A 13,725-nucleotide genomic window follows, 5' to 3' on the forward strand; every position below is an offset into this window, starting at 1 on the left:
GTGAAGATGCTTTGAGTCCTGGTTACATCTTCCCTTGTTTTCCTCAACAGCCCGGGAGACATTTTGTCTCTGTCTGGTATAAGGATCCGGCCAAAAACCTTTGTCTGTTCAGTGTTTGTTTTGTAATTCCTGTCCTGCTGACTGCCTTTAATCTACAGTCCACTTCTTAGCTGCTGCAAAACTGGGATTTATGCTTAAGCTCCAGACTTTAGGCGTACCAAACCACCCCTGGTCTAATCAAGTTGCCCAGGACTCCCCCTTTATGCTGTGTGGCAGAGCCCATGATGTCAGTCTGATAACCTTGTAAGCAGCCAATCTGTGTGTCTGAAATTCTGAGACTTTGCCTGTTTTCGCTTGTGATTGGTTGAGCCATTCGGAACATTTCGGAAGAAATGCGGGCCATGTGAAGAGCTCCATCTTGTCCTGACTTTTGTGAAGAGATTCAGCCAGCAGCTTGAAGGCACTCTCTCCCAGCCAGACGTGCGGAAGGCACTCCTATTTAGAAGATTGCAGACAGGAGTCAGACCTGTGAAGGAGCTGCTGGTTTTAAAGGCTGTGACTTCAGTTACTGAGCAGGTCTGTAACAGTTTAGTTCTCTGTCTGAATGGCTGGGGGAAACGCAACCTGAGGATTCTCTGCATGATGCAGGTCGAAACTCTGCACCGAGATCGGTCAAACAGACAAAGGCAGACTGGACATAAAGTCTGCTGTAATTTCTCAGGTATAAAGCTCCAGTCGTATCTCAAGGAGACAGAGATTCCACCTGGTGGTCAAAGGATAGAATTACACTGACCAAAATCTCCTGTGTAAGGCTCCATCTAGTGGTCAAAGGATGGAATTGCACCGACTTGAATCGCCTGTGCAAATCAATTCCCAGAGGGGTGCATTCAGAGAAGACCGGTGCCTACAGAGGTCACAACCCCAGCAGTGAAGAACCTCAAATCGCGCAGCTCCTTAATTTTTGAACCGTTCCTACCCCCCTTACTGTGTACCTGTCTGGTGTGTGTCTGGGTGGAGGGTGGGACGGGGTTTTGTGAATTGGTGACTAGCAGACAGTTGTTACGTTGTTTCCATTATATGTTCTTCTTTTCTCTTGTCATAATAAACAGTTAGTTACTATTTTACCAATAAACCTGGTGCCCGTAACTCGTTATCGCAGTCAAGGGTTAACAAACTCAAGGAAACACATGAATCATTGGGTAATTCACTCCAGGGTCTGTGGGGGAACTGACTGTGCACCCACCCAGGGTTTCATAACACTGGGGACATGTCCACTTTCCAGGGTGCGAAACACGGTAATATTCCCTCCCCTGCTGAGTTTATCCCACTGCACATTTCACACACGTCCTCCTGAATACAATGTGAAATGGAAACACAACATGCTGCAAATACTCAGCAGCTCAGTCAGCTTCTGTGGAGAGAATCAGAGTTAATGTTTGGTGTTGTGATAACTCCTCTGTCCTGACGAAGGGTCATCACAAACAGAAAGGTTAATTCTGTTTCTCTCCACACAGGCTGCCTGACCAGCTGAGTAATTCCTTCTTCATTTTATTGTGATTTCCCCAGTCCAGCGACTGACTGTGTGATTGTTCTTTCAGTCCTGGTGGATCGACCATTCCTGAGGCTGTTGTTCCAGTCAATCACTGCTCCACAAGCGCCCCGGGCTGGTTACGTGGTAATTTCAGACTCTATTATCTCAGATTTCCATTGACTGTCCAACATATTCACACTGGATACACTTTTCACTCTTTCTATCCCTCGTTTCAGGTAGGCATCCCACTCCGGGTGATGGGGAGGTGAAGAGGCAAGTTTGTTTTCACTGGAGTGGAAATAGTTGTCGCTGGTCTCAGGACATAAAGATCAAACGCTGCAGGAATTACTTTGTTTATTACTTGAAGAAGTCTCCTGTCTGTCACCTCGCTTACTGCACAGGTACATTGGGGTTTTTAAATGGAGTAAACGGGTAATTCTGGGATGTCCCAGGTCAGCAGCAGCAATGACAAAGTTACATCAGAGCCTCGCTGCTGGAAGGGACTGAAACCCAAAGTGTAATTTCCAGCGACGGGAACTGAATCAGACACTCTGATAGCTCCTTTGTAACCCTTTCCCAACTCACTCACCTTGCTGCAGTCGGAGGGGAAACGTTCAAATCAATTCGGAAGGATGTGAGAACTGGACACTTGGATAATGATGATCTGATTGGACACAGTCGACATGGGTTAATGTGGGGAAAGATGTTGGACGAACATGTTGGGGGTTTTGAGGATGTTACGAACAGAATTGATAAAGGGGAATGTAGAGTTCCTGTATTTTCAGAAAGCTTTTGATCAACTCACCAACAGGAGGTTGGTCAACAAAGTAAAGCAATGGGATAGGAGACAAGATACTGACACAGACTAAGGACTGGTTAACAGGCAGAGTCGGGATTATGGGGAGAAGGCAGGAGAATGGGATGAGAAAAACAACAGCCATGATTGAATGGCGGAGCAGACTCGATGGGCCGAGTGGCCTAATTCTGCTCCTATGTCTTATGGCCCTTCAGCCCATCGTGCCTGCGTCAGTCGAAATCAACCCTAAACCATTCAAATCCCATTTCCCAGCACTTGGCCCATAGTTTGCCCTGGGACTGCAAGTGCTCATCTAAATACTTCTTAATGTTCAGAGGTTCTCTGCCTCCACTCCCCTTTCAGGCAGCGAGTTCCAGACTCCCAACCCCCTTCTGGGGAAAAAGGTTTCTCCTCAAACCCCCTCGAACCCTCCTGCCCCTTACCGGAAATCTCTGCCCCCTGGTCATTGATCCCTCCACCAAGGGGTAAGGTTTCTTCCTGCCCACTCTATCTGTGTGCCTCATAATTTTATACATCTCAATCATGTCCCCCTCAGTCCCTCTGCTCCAAGGAAAACAACCCCAGTCTATCCAATCTCTCTTCATAACTAAACCTCTCCAGCTCAGGCAACATCCTGGTAAATCTCCTCTGCACCCTGTCCAGTGGCTATCACATCCTTCCTGTAATGTGGATTCCAGAACTGCACACAATACTCTAGCAGTGGCCTAACCGACGTTTTATACAGTTCCAGCATCACCTCCCTGCTCTTAAACTCGCTGCCTCGGCTAATAAAGGCCATTGGCCTTCTTAACCACTGTATCCACCTGCTCTGCTACCTTCAGGGACGGGTGTCCATGCACACCAAGGCCCCTCTGATCCTCGGGGCTTCCCAGGGTCCAGCCGTTTACCATGTAATCCTTTGCCTTGTTGTCCTGTCCAAGTGCATCACCTCACACTTATCCGCATTGAATTCCATTTGCCACTGGTCAGCCCATATGACCAGCCCGTCTATATCCTCCGGCAATCGAAGGCTATCCTCCTCACTATTTATCACCCGCCAATTTTCATATCATTCACAAACTTACTGATCAACCTCTCCTCATAGGAAAACCCCTCCATACTCAGGATGAACTGAGTGACTATCAAATCCTTGGAGAGAAATCCAATCAGTCCCATTCCCGTACCAGCCTCCCCGAACAGGTGCCGGAATGTGGCGACTAGGGGCTTTTCACACTAACTTCATTGAAGCCTACTTGTGACAATAAGCGATTTTCATTTCATTTCCTCGTTCTGTTCCCATTTCCCTGGACGGTTATTCCATCGAGTGCACATTCCATTTCCTTTTCGAATTGTCTCTGTTTCCCCCTCACTCACTGACAATGAGATCCAGATCAATACCTGTCGATGTGTTAAAAAGTTCCCACTCACTTTCCCCTCCACATCTGAGCACAAAGATTCAAACCGTGTCCCCTCCTCCTTGTACCGTCAGCAACTCTCTGACCAATGGGACGAGCTTCTCTTTGTCTGCATGATAGAAACCAGTCACCATCTTCGACACGGCGAGCAACTCTCACCGTAGTTCCTTTGCCCTCGAATGAATAAGCTCAGATTCCCCATTTACAAAATGAGTACCCAATTCAATTATTCTTTTCCAATTAAGGGGCAATGTAGAATGGCCAATCCACCTACCCTGCACATCTTTGGGGTATGGGGGTGAATCCGCGCAGACACGGGGAGAATGTACAAACCCCACACGGACAGTGACCTGGGGCCGGGGTCAATCCCGGATCCTCAGCGCCGTAGGCATCAGATTCTCCATTCTAAACTTGTACTGAGCTCCATCATTCCTGTAGCTATCCTGGTTAAATCTCCTCTGCCCCCTCTTGGGCGAAATTCTCCGGTATCGGCGCGATGTCCGCAGACTGGCGCCAAAAACGGCGCAAATCAGTCGGGCATCGCGCCGCCCCAAAGGTGCGGAATGCTCCGCATTTGGGGGGCCGAGCCCCAACCTTAAGGGGCTAGGCCCGCGCCGGACGAATTTCCGCCCACCAGCTGGCGGAAAAGGCCTTTGGTGCCCCGCCAGCTGGCGCGGGAATGACATCTCCGGGCGGCGCATGCGCGGGAGCGTTAGCGGCCACTGACGGCATCCCCGCGCCTGCGCAGTGGAGGGATTCTCTTCCGCCTCCGCCATGGTGGAGACCGTGGCGAAGGCGGAAGGAAAAGAGTGCCCCCACGGCACAGGCCCGCCCTTAGATCGGTGGGCCCCGAGCGTGGGGGCACCCCCCGGGGCCAGATCGCCCCGCCTTGTCCCGCCGGTAAGGTAGGTGGTTTAATCTACGCCGGCGGGACAGGCATTTTAGCAGCGGGACTTCGGCCCATTCGGAGAATTCGGCAACCGGCGGGGGCGGGATTCACGCGAGCCCCCGGCAATTCTCTGACCCGGCGGGGGGTCGGAGAATCTCGCCCAAGAACCCTCACATCCTTCAACATGGTCTTTGCTGATTTTACACATTACACCTCTACTAATGGTTTCATCACGTCCCACTCAATATAAGTGATTGTCTTCAAAGACCATTGCCCACAGACCTCCAAGACCCTCTGTCCCTGAACACTCTTTTGAACTGCACCATAAAGTCTATCTTGACTCTCCCCAACTCTCCTAGAAAAAAGCTTCAGACCTTTCTGTGTGAAATCATCGGCCACTTTCTTGTCCATTTCACCAGCCTATCCATGTGCTGTTAAATAATGGGTATCCTCCTCACTCACTGCCCCATCTCCAGGTTTGCTTTGCTCAGGACGTTTGGAGAGTTATCGTGCCTTTCCAATATTCAAATCATTTCCCAATAGCAGAAAGTGTCCAGGTGGCAGCCCCAACACTGGGGATCATCATTGAATGTCAAAATAACCCATTCATCACCACCCACTGCTCAACCTCCTGAAGTGATTTTATTCTCCAAGCTGACACTGATTTTAAACTCTCAGAACCTTCAATTTGCAAATGGGCCCAGTTTTCCGTGTTTGTGAGTCACATCGATTGCTGCCGGGTGTGTCACGCTGAACCTCAGCCCCTCAGTGTGGAGTGAACTGAGTGAGGAGACTGCGATGTACATCTGCACATGGGACTAAACTGGAGTCAGCCATTCGGCCCTTCCAGCCTGTCCCAGCATTCAATCTGAGCCTGGCAGATTTGCCGGTTGCCTCATCTCCAATCTGCCGTCAGCCCCTCACAAGTCTTGAATCCCTTGTTTCTGAAAATCTCTAACTCAGCCTACAGTCAACTCAAAGAGCCAATCAGTGCTTTCTGGGAGATGGATTTCATAGAGTGACAACACTTTGGGTGGGGGGAGAGGGGGGATGGGTGGGAGGGAGAGATGGGGGATGGTGGGGGGGGAGAGTCGGCATGGGTGGGGGGTTTGGGGGGTGATGGGTGTGGCGGGGAAGAGGGGGGAAGGGTGGGGGGGATGATGGGTGGGGGGAGAGAGAGGGGGGATGGGTGGGGTGGGGAGAGAGAGGATGGGTGGGGTGGAGGGGAGATGAGGAGGGGGGATGGGTGGGGGGTGGGGGGTTCCGGGTACTGGTCTCGGGAAGGAGCAGAGATTCCCGCTTTCATTTCAGGGATTTGATAGCAGAGCAGTGGGTGAAAGGGAGGTTTTTAATGTTTCAATGGAGACGAGTCAGTGTGGAACATTTCCTAAACTTTATCTTTACAATAAACATCTTGTGCTCATCAGCCGGACAGTCCAAGCCTGTCGACCCGTGTGTGAGTCACCAAGTCCTGAACCAGCGGTGGAGGAGCACAAAGTGTGTTGGTCGAAAGTGTTCTCGTTTACATTGTGACAACAAACTTGTCCCTGGATGGTACAGATTCAACAGGTAAGATACAGGGGGAAACTTGATTAAACTCATCAGTGTAACTGCAGAGAATTGGTTGAGAGTAAAGGAAAGATCGAGGCTCCTGCAGTGGTCCAGACATGGATCTGAAATAAATAAAAATAGTGAATCCAGCCTTGGTTGGGATAATCTTGTCCAATACCGTGGATCTTCCCCTGAAAGACAATTCATGACCAGCCACTTTAACTCCCAGGCTCAATAGCTCCTGAATTGAAAAAAAAATAATTGGCCACGCTAAATTTATAAAACAAAAAAAGAGAGGGTTTCAGCCACCAATATGGTCAGTTCGCCAAACTATTTAGAGCCTGCTGCATTCGGGTTAATGGGACTCTTTATAATTCCAAAAGACGGGCCTCGCACGCGTTCAGGAGGATGAATTTCTGACGATCTTCCACCATAATACCTGGGGAAATTAGCCTGGAAGCTGTATCTCCTGCATTCAGCATACTAGCTCCAGTCTTGCAGACTTGCATCAAAGGCTTCTAGCTTACCGAACAGAGGCATCTTGGACTTTATGTCCACATGTTCCTGAATAATATTCATCCGGGGCGGCTGGCGGTTCCACAAACGAGACCGGAGCCTCTTTGTCCTCGTCGCCAGTTTAGTGTTTGAGGAAGTTAGCAGGGATTTATTGAACTATGTACAACATCTAGCCACAGCAGTGGCCAATTCAGCCCCTTTTGGGACAATGAACAGCTCCGGGCCCTGCTTGGGTCGACTATATATTTAGATATAGCAACCGCCAGCTGGGTGGTCTCTGCTCCCTATCAGGGAAGCTCATACTCTTTGTGTCCCACGGGGGTATCAACAGTGGCTGCCCTTAGTCCTCGTCGGGGTGATGACACTCCCAAAACCCATTTCCTCCCACTTCTCCACATGGAGTTCACTTGCTCACACATCCACCCACCTGACCAGTCCATTGATATCTTCCAGGAGTTTACAGCTTTTCTCCTCACTCTCAAACCACAGGAACAATTTCCGTCTCTGCTACAGACATTTAATCATGTCGACAACTTTCAATCCCATTTCTTTGTTACAACACCCTGGGTGAGTGTGTAGTCAGTTACAGTCCCAACATAAGTGAATTGCCCAATAATTTGTGTTTTCCTGACTCCATCTATTCCCAAAGCCCCGTCCCACCCTCCACCTGGACACACACAAGACAGACACACGGTAAGGGGAGGGGAAGAATTAAAACAACAAGAATTGAAGAAAATGTTTGAGATGAATCTCTGCTGCGGCGGTTCTGGTCTCAGGAGGCACCGGTCGTCTCTGAATGCGACTCTCTGGGCAATTGGTTTATATAAGTGATTCCGATCAGTGTCATTCTGAGCTCCGACCATCAGATGGAGCTTCAAACTGGAGATTCAGGTCAATGAAATTCTGACCATCAACCACCAGATGAAGATTCATTCAGGGATTTAGGTCAATGTAATTCTGACCTCCGACCACTGAATGGAGCACGCTGATCCCTGAGATATTACTGGAACTTTAAACCTGAGCGTTCTAAACTGTCTTCCTTTTGCATGATCTCTGTGCATGCTGTATTATAAAGAGTGTTCTCATATTGAGCTTTACCCAGCTATTCAGACAGAGGATTAACGAATCACAGACGTGGAGGAGAAACCGGTCACAATCTTTCACTCCAGACGTTTCTCATCACAGTTTTCACTGCAGTCTGTCTTTTAAAGAGGAGTGCCTTCACAGATCTTATCAGCAGCCTGTTAAATCACAGGGATAGAGAGAACAAAGAGAGAATTGTCCAGCTGCTTCCTGGCTGAAAGTCCTCTTCGAACTGAGGACAAAATGGAGCTCTCCAGATGTCCCTCCTTTCTTCCAGAAGATTCTGAGTGGCTCCACCAATCGTAAGCAACAACAGGAGATAGTCCAGCATTTCAGATTCACCGATTGGCTGCATGCCCAGTCTATCAAACTGACATCATGGCTTCTGCCACAGACCCTAAAAGGGAAGTCCTGGGCCATTAGACCGGGGGCAGTTTTGTTTTGCAGCAGCTAGCAAGGGGATTGTAGATGAAAGGCAAACGGGACAAAATTAAAAAGGAAACGCAGAGCAGATAAATGGTTTACAACAGTATCACAGAATTAACAGTGCCGAAGGAGGCCATTCGGCCCATCGAGTCTGCACCGGCTCTTGGAAAGAGCTCCCTACCCAAGGTCAACACCTCTACCCAATCCCCATAACCCCACACAACACTAAGGGAAATTTTGGACACGATGGGCAATTTATCATGGCCAATCCACCTAACCTGCACATCTTTGGACTGTGGGAGGAAACCGGAGCACCCGGAGGAAACCCACGCACACAAGGGGAGGATGTGCAGACTCCGCACAGACAGTGACCCAAGCCAGAATCGAACCTGGGACCCTGGAGCTGTGAAACAATTGTGCTATCCACAATGCTACCGTGCTGCCCCTAAAAGGGAAGTCCTGGGCCATTAGACCTGTGGACCTAGTATCCTAATAGTATACCACAAGAACCCAGGAACCCAGTCTGGATCCCTCCAGAATGCCACTGGAAACAACCTTCCGATCTCAATACTAACACGAACCAGAACCCTTTGCTTTCTGGCATTAAGCCAATTGGGATGCAGATTGGCACTTTGGCTGGATCGCATCAGATAGCAACTTCCTGACCCGTCCGTCTTGTTGGACCTTGTCAAAACGCTTGCTAAAACCCATGTAGGTTATATCATGCACGTTATCCTCATCAACCCTCCATGTTACTGCCCCAAACATATAATCAATTTAGTCAAACTAGACTTCGCCGGAACAGATCGGTCCTGACTCTCTTTGATTAATTTATGTCTTTCAAAACCATAGAATCATCGAATTTACAGTCCAGAAGGAGGCCATTTGGCACATCAAATCTGTACCGGCCCATGGAAAAAGCACCACTCCCAAGCCCACAGCTCCACCCTATCCCCGTAACCCAGTCACCCCACCACAATTTTTTGGACATGTAAGGGCAATTTATCATGGCCAATCCACCTAACCTGCACATCTTTGGACTGTGGGAGGAAACCGGAGCACCCGGAGGAAACCCACGCACACACGGGGAGAACGTGCAGACTCCGCACAGACAGTGACCCAAGCCGGGAATCGAACCTGGGACCCTGGAGCTGTAAAGCAACTGTGCTAACCACTGTGCTTCCGTGCTGCCCCTGGTTGGGCAGCAAGGTAGCATAATGGTTAGCACAATGGCTAAGCCCAAAGATGTGCAGGGGTAAGTGGATTGGCCATGCTAAATTGCCCTTAGTGTTGTAGAGGGCTACTCCACTACTGGGCCGATATCTGGGGTTTGAGTATCTGTGTGTGTCTCTCTCCAGCTGGCACTGAAACTTCAGAGGCCAGGGGATGCCGCACTGGGACACCTCCACGGAAGAGAGCACTGAATCAAGCCTGCCGTTTATCCCTAACCGGAAGCCTGAGGCTTATATCGCATAGATATCCAGACCCCCACCAATGCCCAGGTGATTCTCACTCTTGCCGGTGGTGCAACACCCACCCGGTTCCTACTTCGCTGGAGTAGCTTTCCCAAGAGAGAGAATAGGACACTGCTGTTTATTACCTAACCAGCAGCCTGTCCTGAGTGAACGGGTTCGAATCGTTCAAGATGACCCCAGATTCTCGACCCCGGAATTAAGGTGAGGAATATCTTAACAATGACTTGGTCAGAGATTGCTGGTGAGAGATTGAAGAATTTAAACCACTCAAATTATCAGCAAATCGAGGTTTATTGCAAAACCCAGGTCAAAATCATCAAACAGAAGAAATTATAATAAAATCTTAAGCTCTAACACAAACTATGCCTATTCAGGAAGTACTATAACGGACACAACGTAAAATCTTATTGTTACACAATTTTAGCAATGGTACAAAACACAAATCAAGCCCCCTGCCCCAAAGCCTCAACCACTATCAAAGTCCCGGGAGTTTCGCTCGCTGCTGCAGGGTACTTACAGTCCAGGGCTGCGGCTCGAGCAGGAGGTCAAGTCGAAGGTGGAGAGGTCAAGCCAAGAGACCCTCAATCGAAACACAGCCCCTTTTATATCCGTTTACCTGGCTTTTTCCTGTGTTCGGCCAGCCCCTTTTGCATTGAATCGGGAAGGTTTAAAGTTCCCGTTGGTCCCGCCCCCTTTGAGCCGGTCAGACCTGTCGACTTCCGGGTTTTCCTCGCATTTGCATTGTATCGGTCCAAGTTTAAAGTTCCCGCTGGTCCCGCCCCCTTTGAGCTGGGCAGACCTGTTGACTTCCGGGTTTTCCTCGCAGGTCCGCTCCTTCCAGCCAGGCAGACCTGTCCTGATTTGAATTTGGCGACGACTCCGCCCCCTCCACCCAGTGAGTTCCTGCCGGTGGCTTCTGTCAAGATTGGAGTACCTCCCCCAGGTCCGCCTCCAACTTGGGTTTTTCTACCGTTTATCTTCAAGGGCTTTTCCAGCGCAATATACTGAGCACAGACAGTCTGCTTTTTGGGATAACGAGGTTAAGCTCTCTTGTGAAGATTTTCAAAGTCTTCCATCTGCTCCGGAGATCGCTGCTATTCTCACCTCGCTATGTTGATGGGGTATTTGTATTACCATGCCCCTTTGTCTGTGTTTTAATCTTATCTAGTTGTCTGGCTCCTTCTTCCTTGTAGCTCCTGGGGGGGGGGGGGGGGGGGGGGGGGGGTTGTAAGTATCCATACACATACCCACTCAGCAGGCCAAGCCTGCTGGGAAATTTGGTTATGTTCCAGTCTCTGGATTTTACTCTTGAACAGACCAAAAAGGGCCGAATTGCCCGAAAACCTTACAGTGTCCAAAAAAAAGTAATGATGTGGAGATACCGGCGTTGGACTGGGGTGAGCACAGTAAGAAGTCTTACAACACCAGGTTAAAGTCCAACAGGTTTGTTTAGAATCACTAGCTTTCGGAGCACTGCTCCTTCCTCAGGTGAATGAAGAGGTTCCAGAAACTTATATATAGACAGATTCAAAAACAGTCAGGTAAGGTGGGGTTACGGGGATAGGGTGGAAGTGTGGGGATAGGGTGGAGCTGTGAGGTTAGGTAGGGTGCTCTTTCCAAGGACCGGTGCGGACTCGATGGGCCGAATGGGTCCTTCAGCACTGTAAATTCTGTGATCATAATATATAAACCATGATTAATATAATTTTATACAATTATTCCCCATAATGTACCCATCACAGACGTTAGACGGAGTGGTCTGTAATTAGTCACACTGTCTCTTCATCCTGTTTTTGTTATTAGTCCTGCAGATCTCCAGCTCCACACCTATAGCCACGGTCAATGGGTGAAGATGCTTTGAGTCCTGGTTACATCTTCCCTTGTTTTCCTCAACAGCCCGGGAGACGTTTTGTCTCTGTCTGGTATAAGGATCCGGCCAAAAACCTTTGTCTGTTCTGTGTTTCTTTTGTAATTCCTGTCCTGCTGACTGCCTTTAATCTACAGTCCATTTCTTAGCTGCTGCAAAACTGGGATTTATGCTTGAGCTCCAGACTTTAGGCGTACCAAACCACCCCTGGTCTAATCAAGTTGGCCAGGACTCCCCCTTTATGCTGTGTGGCAGAGCCCATGATGTCAGTCTGATAACCTTGTAAGCAGCCAATCTGTGTGTCTGAAATTCTGAGACTTTGCCTGTTTTCGCTTGTGATTGGTTGAGCCATTCGGAACATTTCGGAAGAAATGCGGGCCATGTGAAGAGCTCCATCTTGTCCTGAGTTTTGTGAAGAGATTCAGCCAGCAGCTTGAAGGCACTCTCTCCCAGCCAGACGTGCGGAAGGCACACCTATTTAGAAGATTGCAGACAGGAGTCAGACCTGTGAAGGAGCTGCTGGTTTTAAAGGCTGTGACTTCAGTTACTGAGCAGGTCTGTAACAGTTTAGTTCTCTGTCTGAATGGCTGGGGGAAACGCAACCTGAGGATTCTCTGCATGATGCAGGTCGAATTTCTGCACCGAGATCGGTCAAACAGACAAAGGCAGACTGGACATAAAGTCTGCTGTAATTTCTCAGGTATAAAGCTCCAGTCGTATCTCAAGGAGACAGAGATTCCACCTGGTGGTCAAAGGATAGAATTACACTGACCAAAATCTCCTGTGTAAGGCTCCATCTAGTGGTCAAAGGATGGAATTGCACCGACTTGAATCGCCTGTGCAAATCAATTCCCAGAGGGGTGCATTCAGAGAAGACCGATGCCTACAGAGGTCACAACCACAGCAGTGAAGAACCTCAAATCGCGCAGCTCCTTAATTTTTGAACCGTTCCTACCCCCCTTACTGTGTACCTGTCTTGTGTGTGTCTGGGTGGAGGGTGGGACGGGGTTTTGTGAATTGGTGACTAGCAGACAGTTGTTACGTTGTTTCCATTATATGTTCTTCTTTTCTCTTGTTATAATAAACAGTTAGTTACTATTTTACCAATAAACCTGGTGCCCGTAACTCGTTATCGCAGTCAAGGGTTAACAAACTCAAGGAAACACATGAATTATTGGGTAATTCACTCCGGGATCTGTGGGGGAACTGACTGTGCACCCACCCAGGGTGTCATAACACTGGGGACATGTCCACTTTCCAGGGTGCTAAACACGGTAATATTCCCTCCCCTGCTGAGTTTATCCCACTGCACATTTCACACACGTCCTCCTGAATACAATGTGAGATGGAAACACAACATGCTGCAAATACTCAGCAGCTCAGTCAGCTTCTGTGGAGAGAATCAGAGTTAATGTTTGGTGTTGTGATAACTCCTCTGTCCTGACGAAGGGTCATCACAAACAGAAAGGTTAATTCTGTTTCTCTCCACACAGGCTGCCTGACCAGCTGAGTAATTCCTTCTTCATTTTATTGTGATTTCCCCAGTCCAGCGACTGACTCTGTGATTGTTCTTTCAGTCCTGGTGGATCGACCATTCCTGAGGCTGTTGTTCCAGTCAATCACTGCTCCACAAGCGCCCCGGGCTGGTTACGTGGTAATTTCAGACTCTATTATCTCAGATTTCCATTGACTGTCCAACATATTCACACTGGATACACTTTTCACTCTTTCTATCCCTCGTTTCAGGTAGGCATCCCACTCCGGGTGATGGGGAGGTGAAGAGGCAAGTTTGTTTTCACTGGAGTGGAAATAGTTGTCGCTGGTCTCAGGACATAAAGATCAAACGCTGCAGGAATTACTTTGTTTATTACTTGAAGAAGTCTCCCGCCTGTCACCTCGCTTACTGCACAGGTACATTGGGGTTTTTAAATGGAGTAAACGGGTAATTCTGGGATGTCCCAGGTCAGCAGCAGCAATGACAAAGTTACATCAGAGCCTCGCTGCTGGAAGGGACTGAAACCCAAAGTGTAATTTCCAGCGACGGGAACTGAATCAGACACTCTGATAGCTCCTTTGTAACCCTTTCCCAACTCACTCACCTTGCTGCAGTCGGAGGGGAAACGTTCAAATCAATTCGGAAGGATGTGAGAACTGGACACTTGGATAATGATGATCT

The 13,725-nt window shown here is 48.9% G+C and overlaps 1 protein-coding gene across 1 annotated transcript in view; it reads left to right on the forward strand.

Moving 5' to 3' along the window:
* LOC140403373 (uncharacterized) overlaps nt 1-13,725 on the forward strand; it is a 201,595-nt gene that overhangs the window by 146,198 nt on the left and 41,672 nt on the right. Inside the window, exons 28-32 of the mRNA XM_072491293.1 lie at nt 1,599-1,675; nt 1,768-1,932; nt 6,059-6,200; nt 13,127-13,203; nt 13,296-13,460. Coding sequence (XP_072347394.1) covers nt 1,599-1,675; nt 1,768-1,932; nt 6,059-6,200; nt 13,127-13,203; nt 13,296-13,460 — 626 coding nt within the window. The remainder of the gene's footprint in view (nt 1-1,598; nt 1,676-1,767; nt 1,933-6,058; nt 6,201-13,126; nt 13,204-13,295; nt 13,461-13,725) is intronic.

The sequence above is a fragment of the Scyliorhinus torazame genome, chromosome 27, assembly GCF_047496885.1.
Source record: "Scyliorhinus torazame isolate Kashiwa2021f chromosome 27, sScyTor2.1, whole genome shotgun sequence".
In the NCBI taxonomy this organism is placed as follows: domain Eukaryota; kingdom Metazoa; phylum Chordata; class Chondrichthyes; order Carcharhiniformes; family Scyliorhinidae; genus Scyliorhinus; species Scyliorhinus torazame.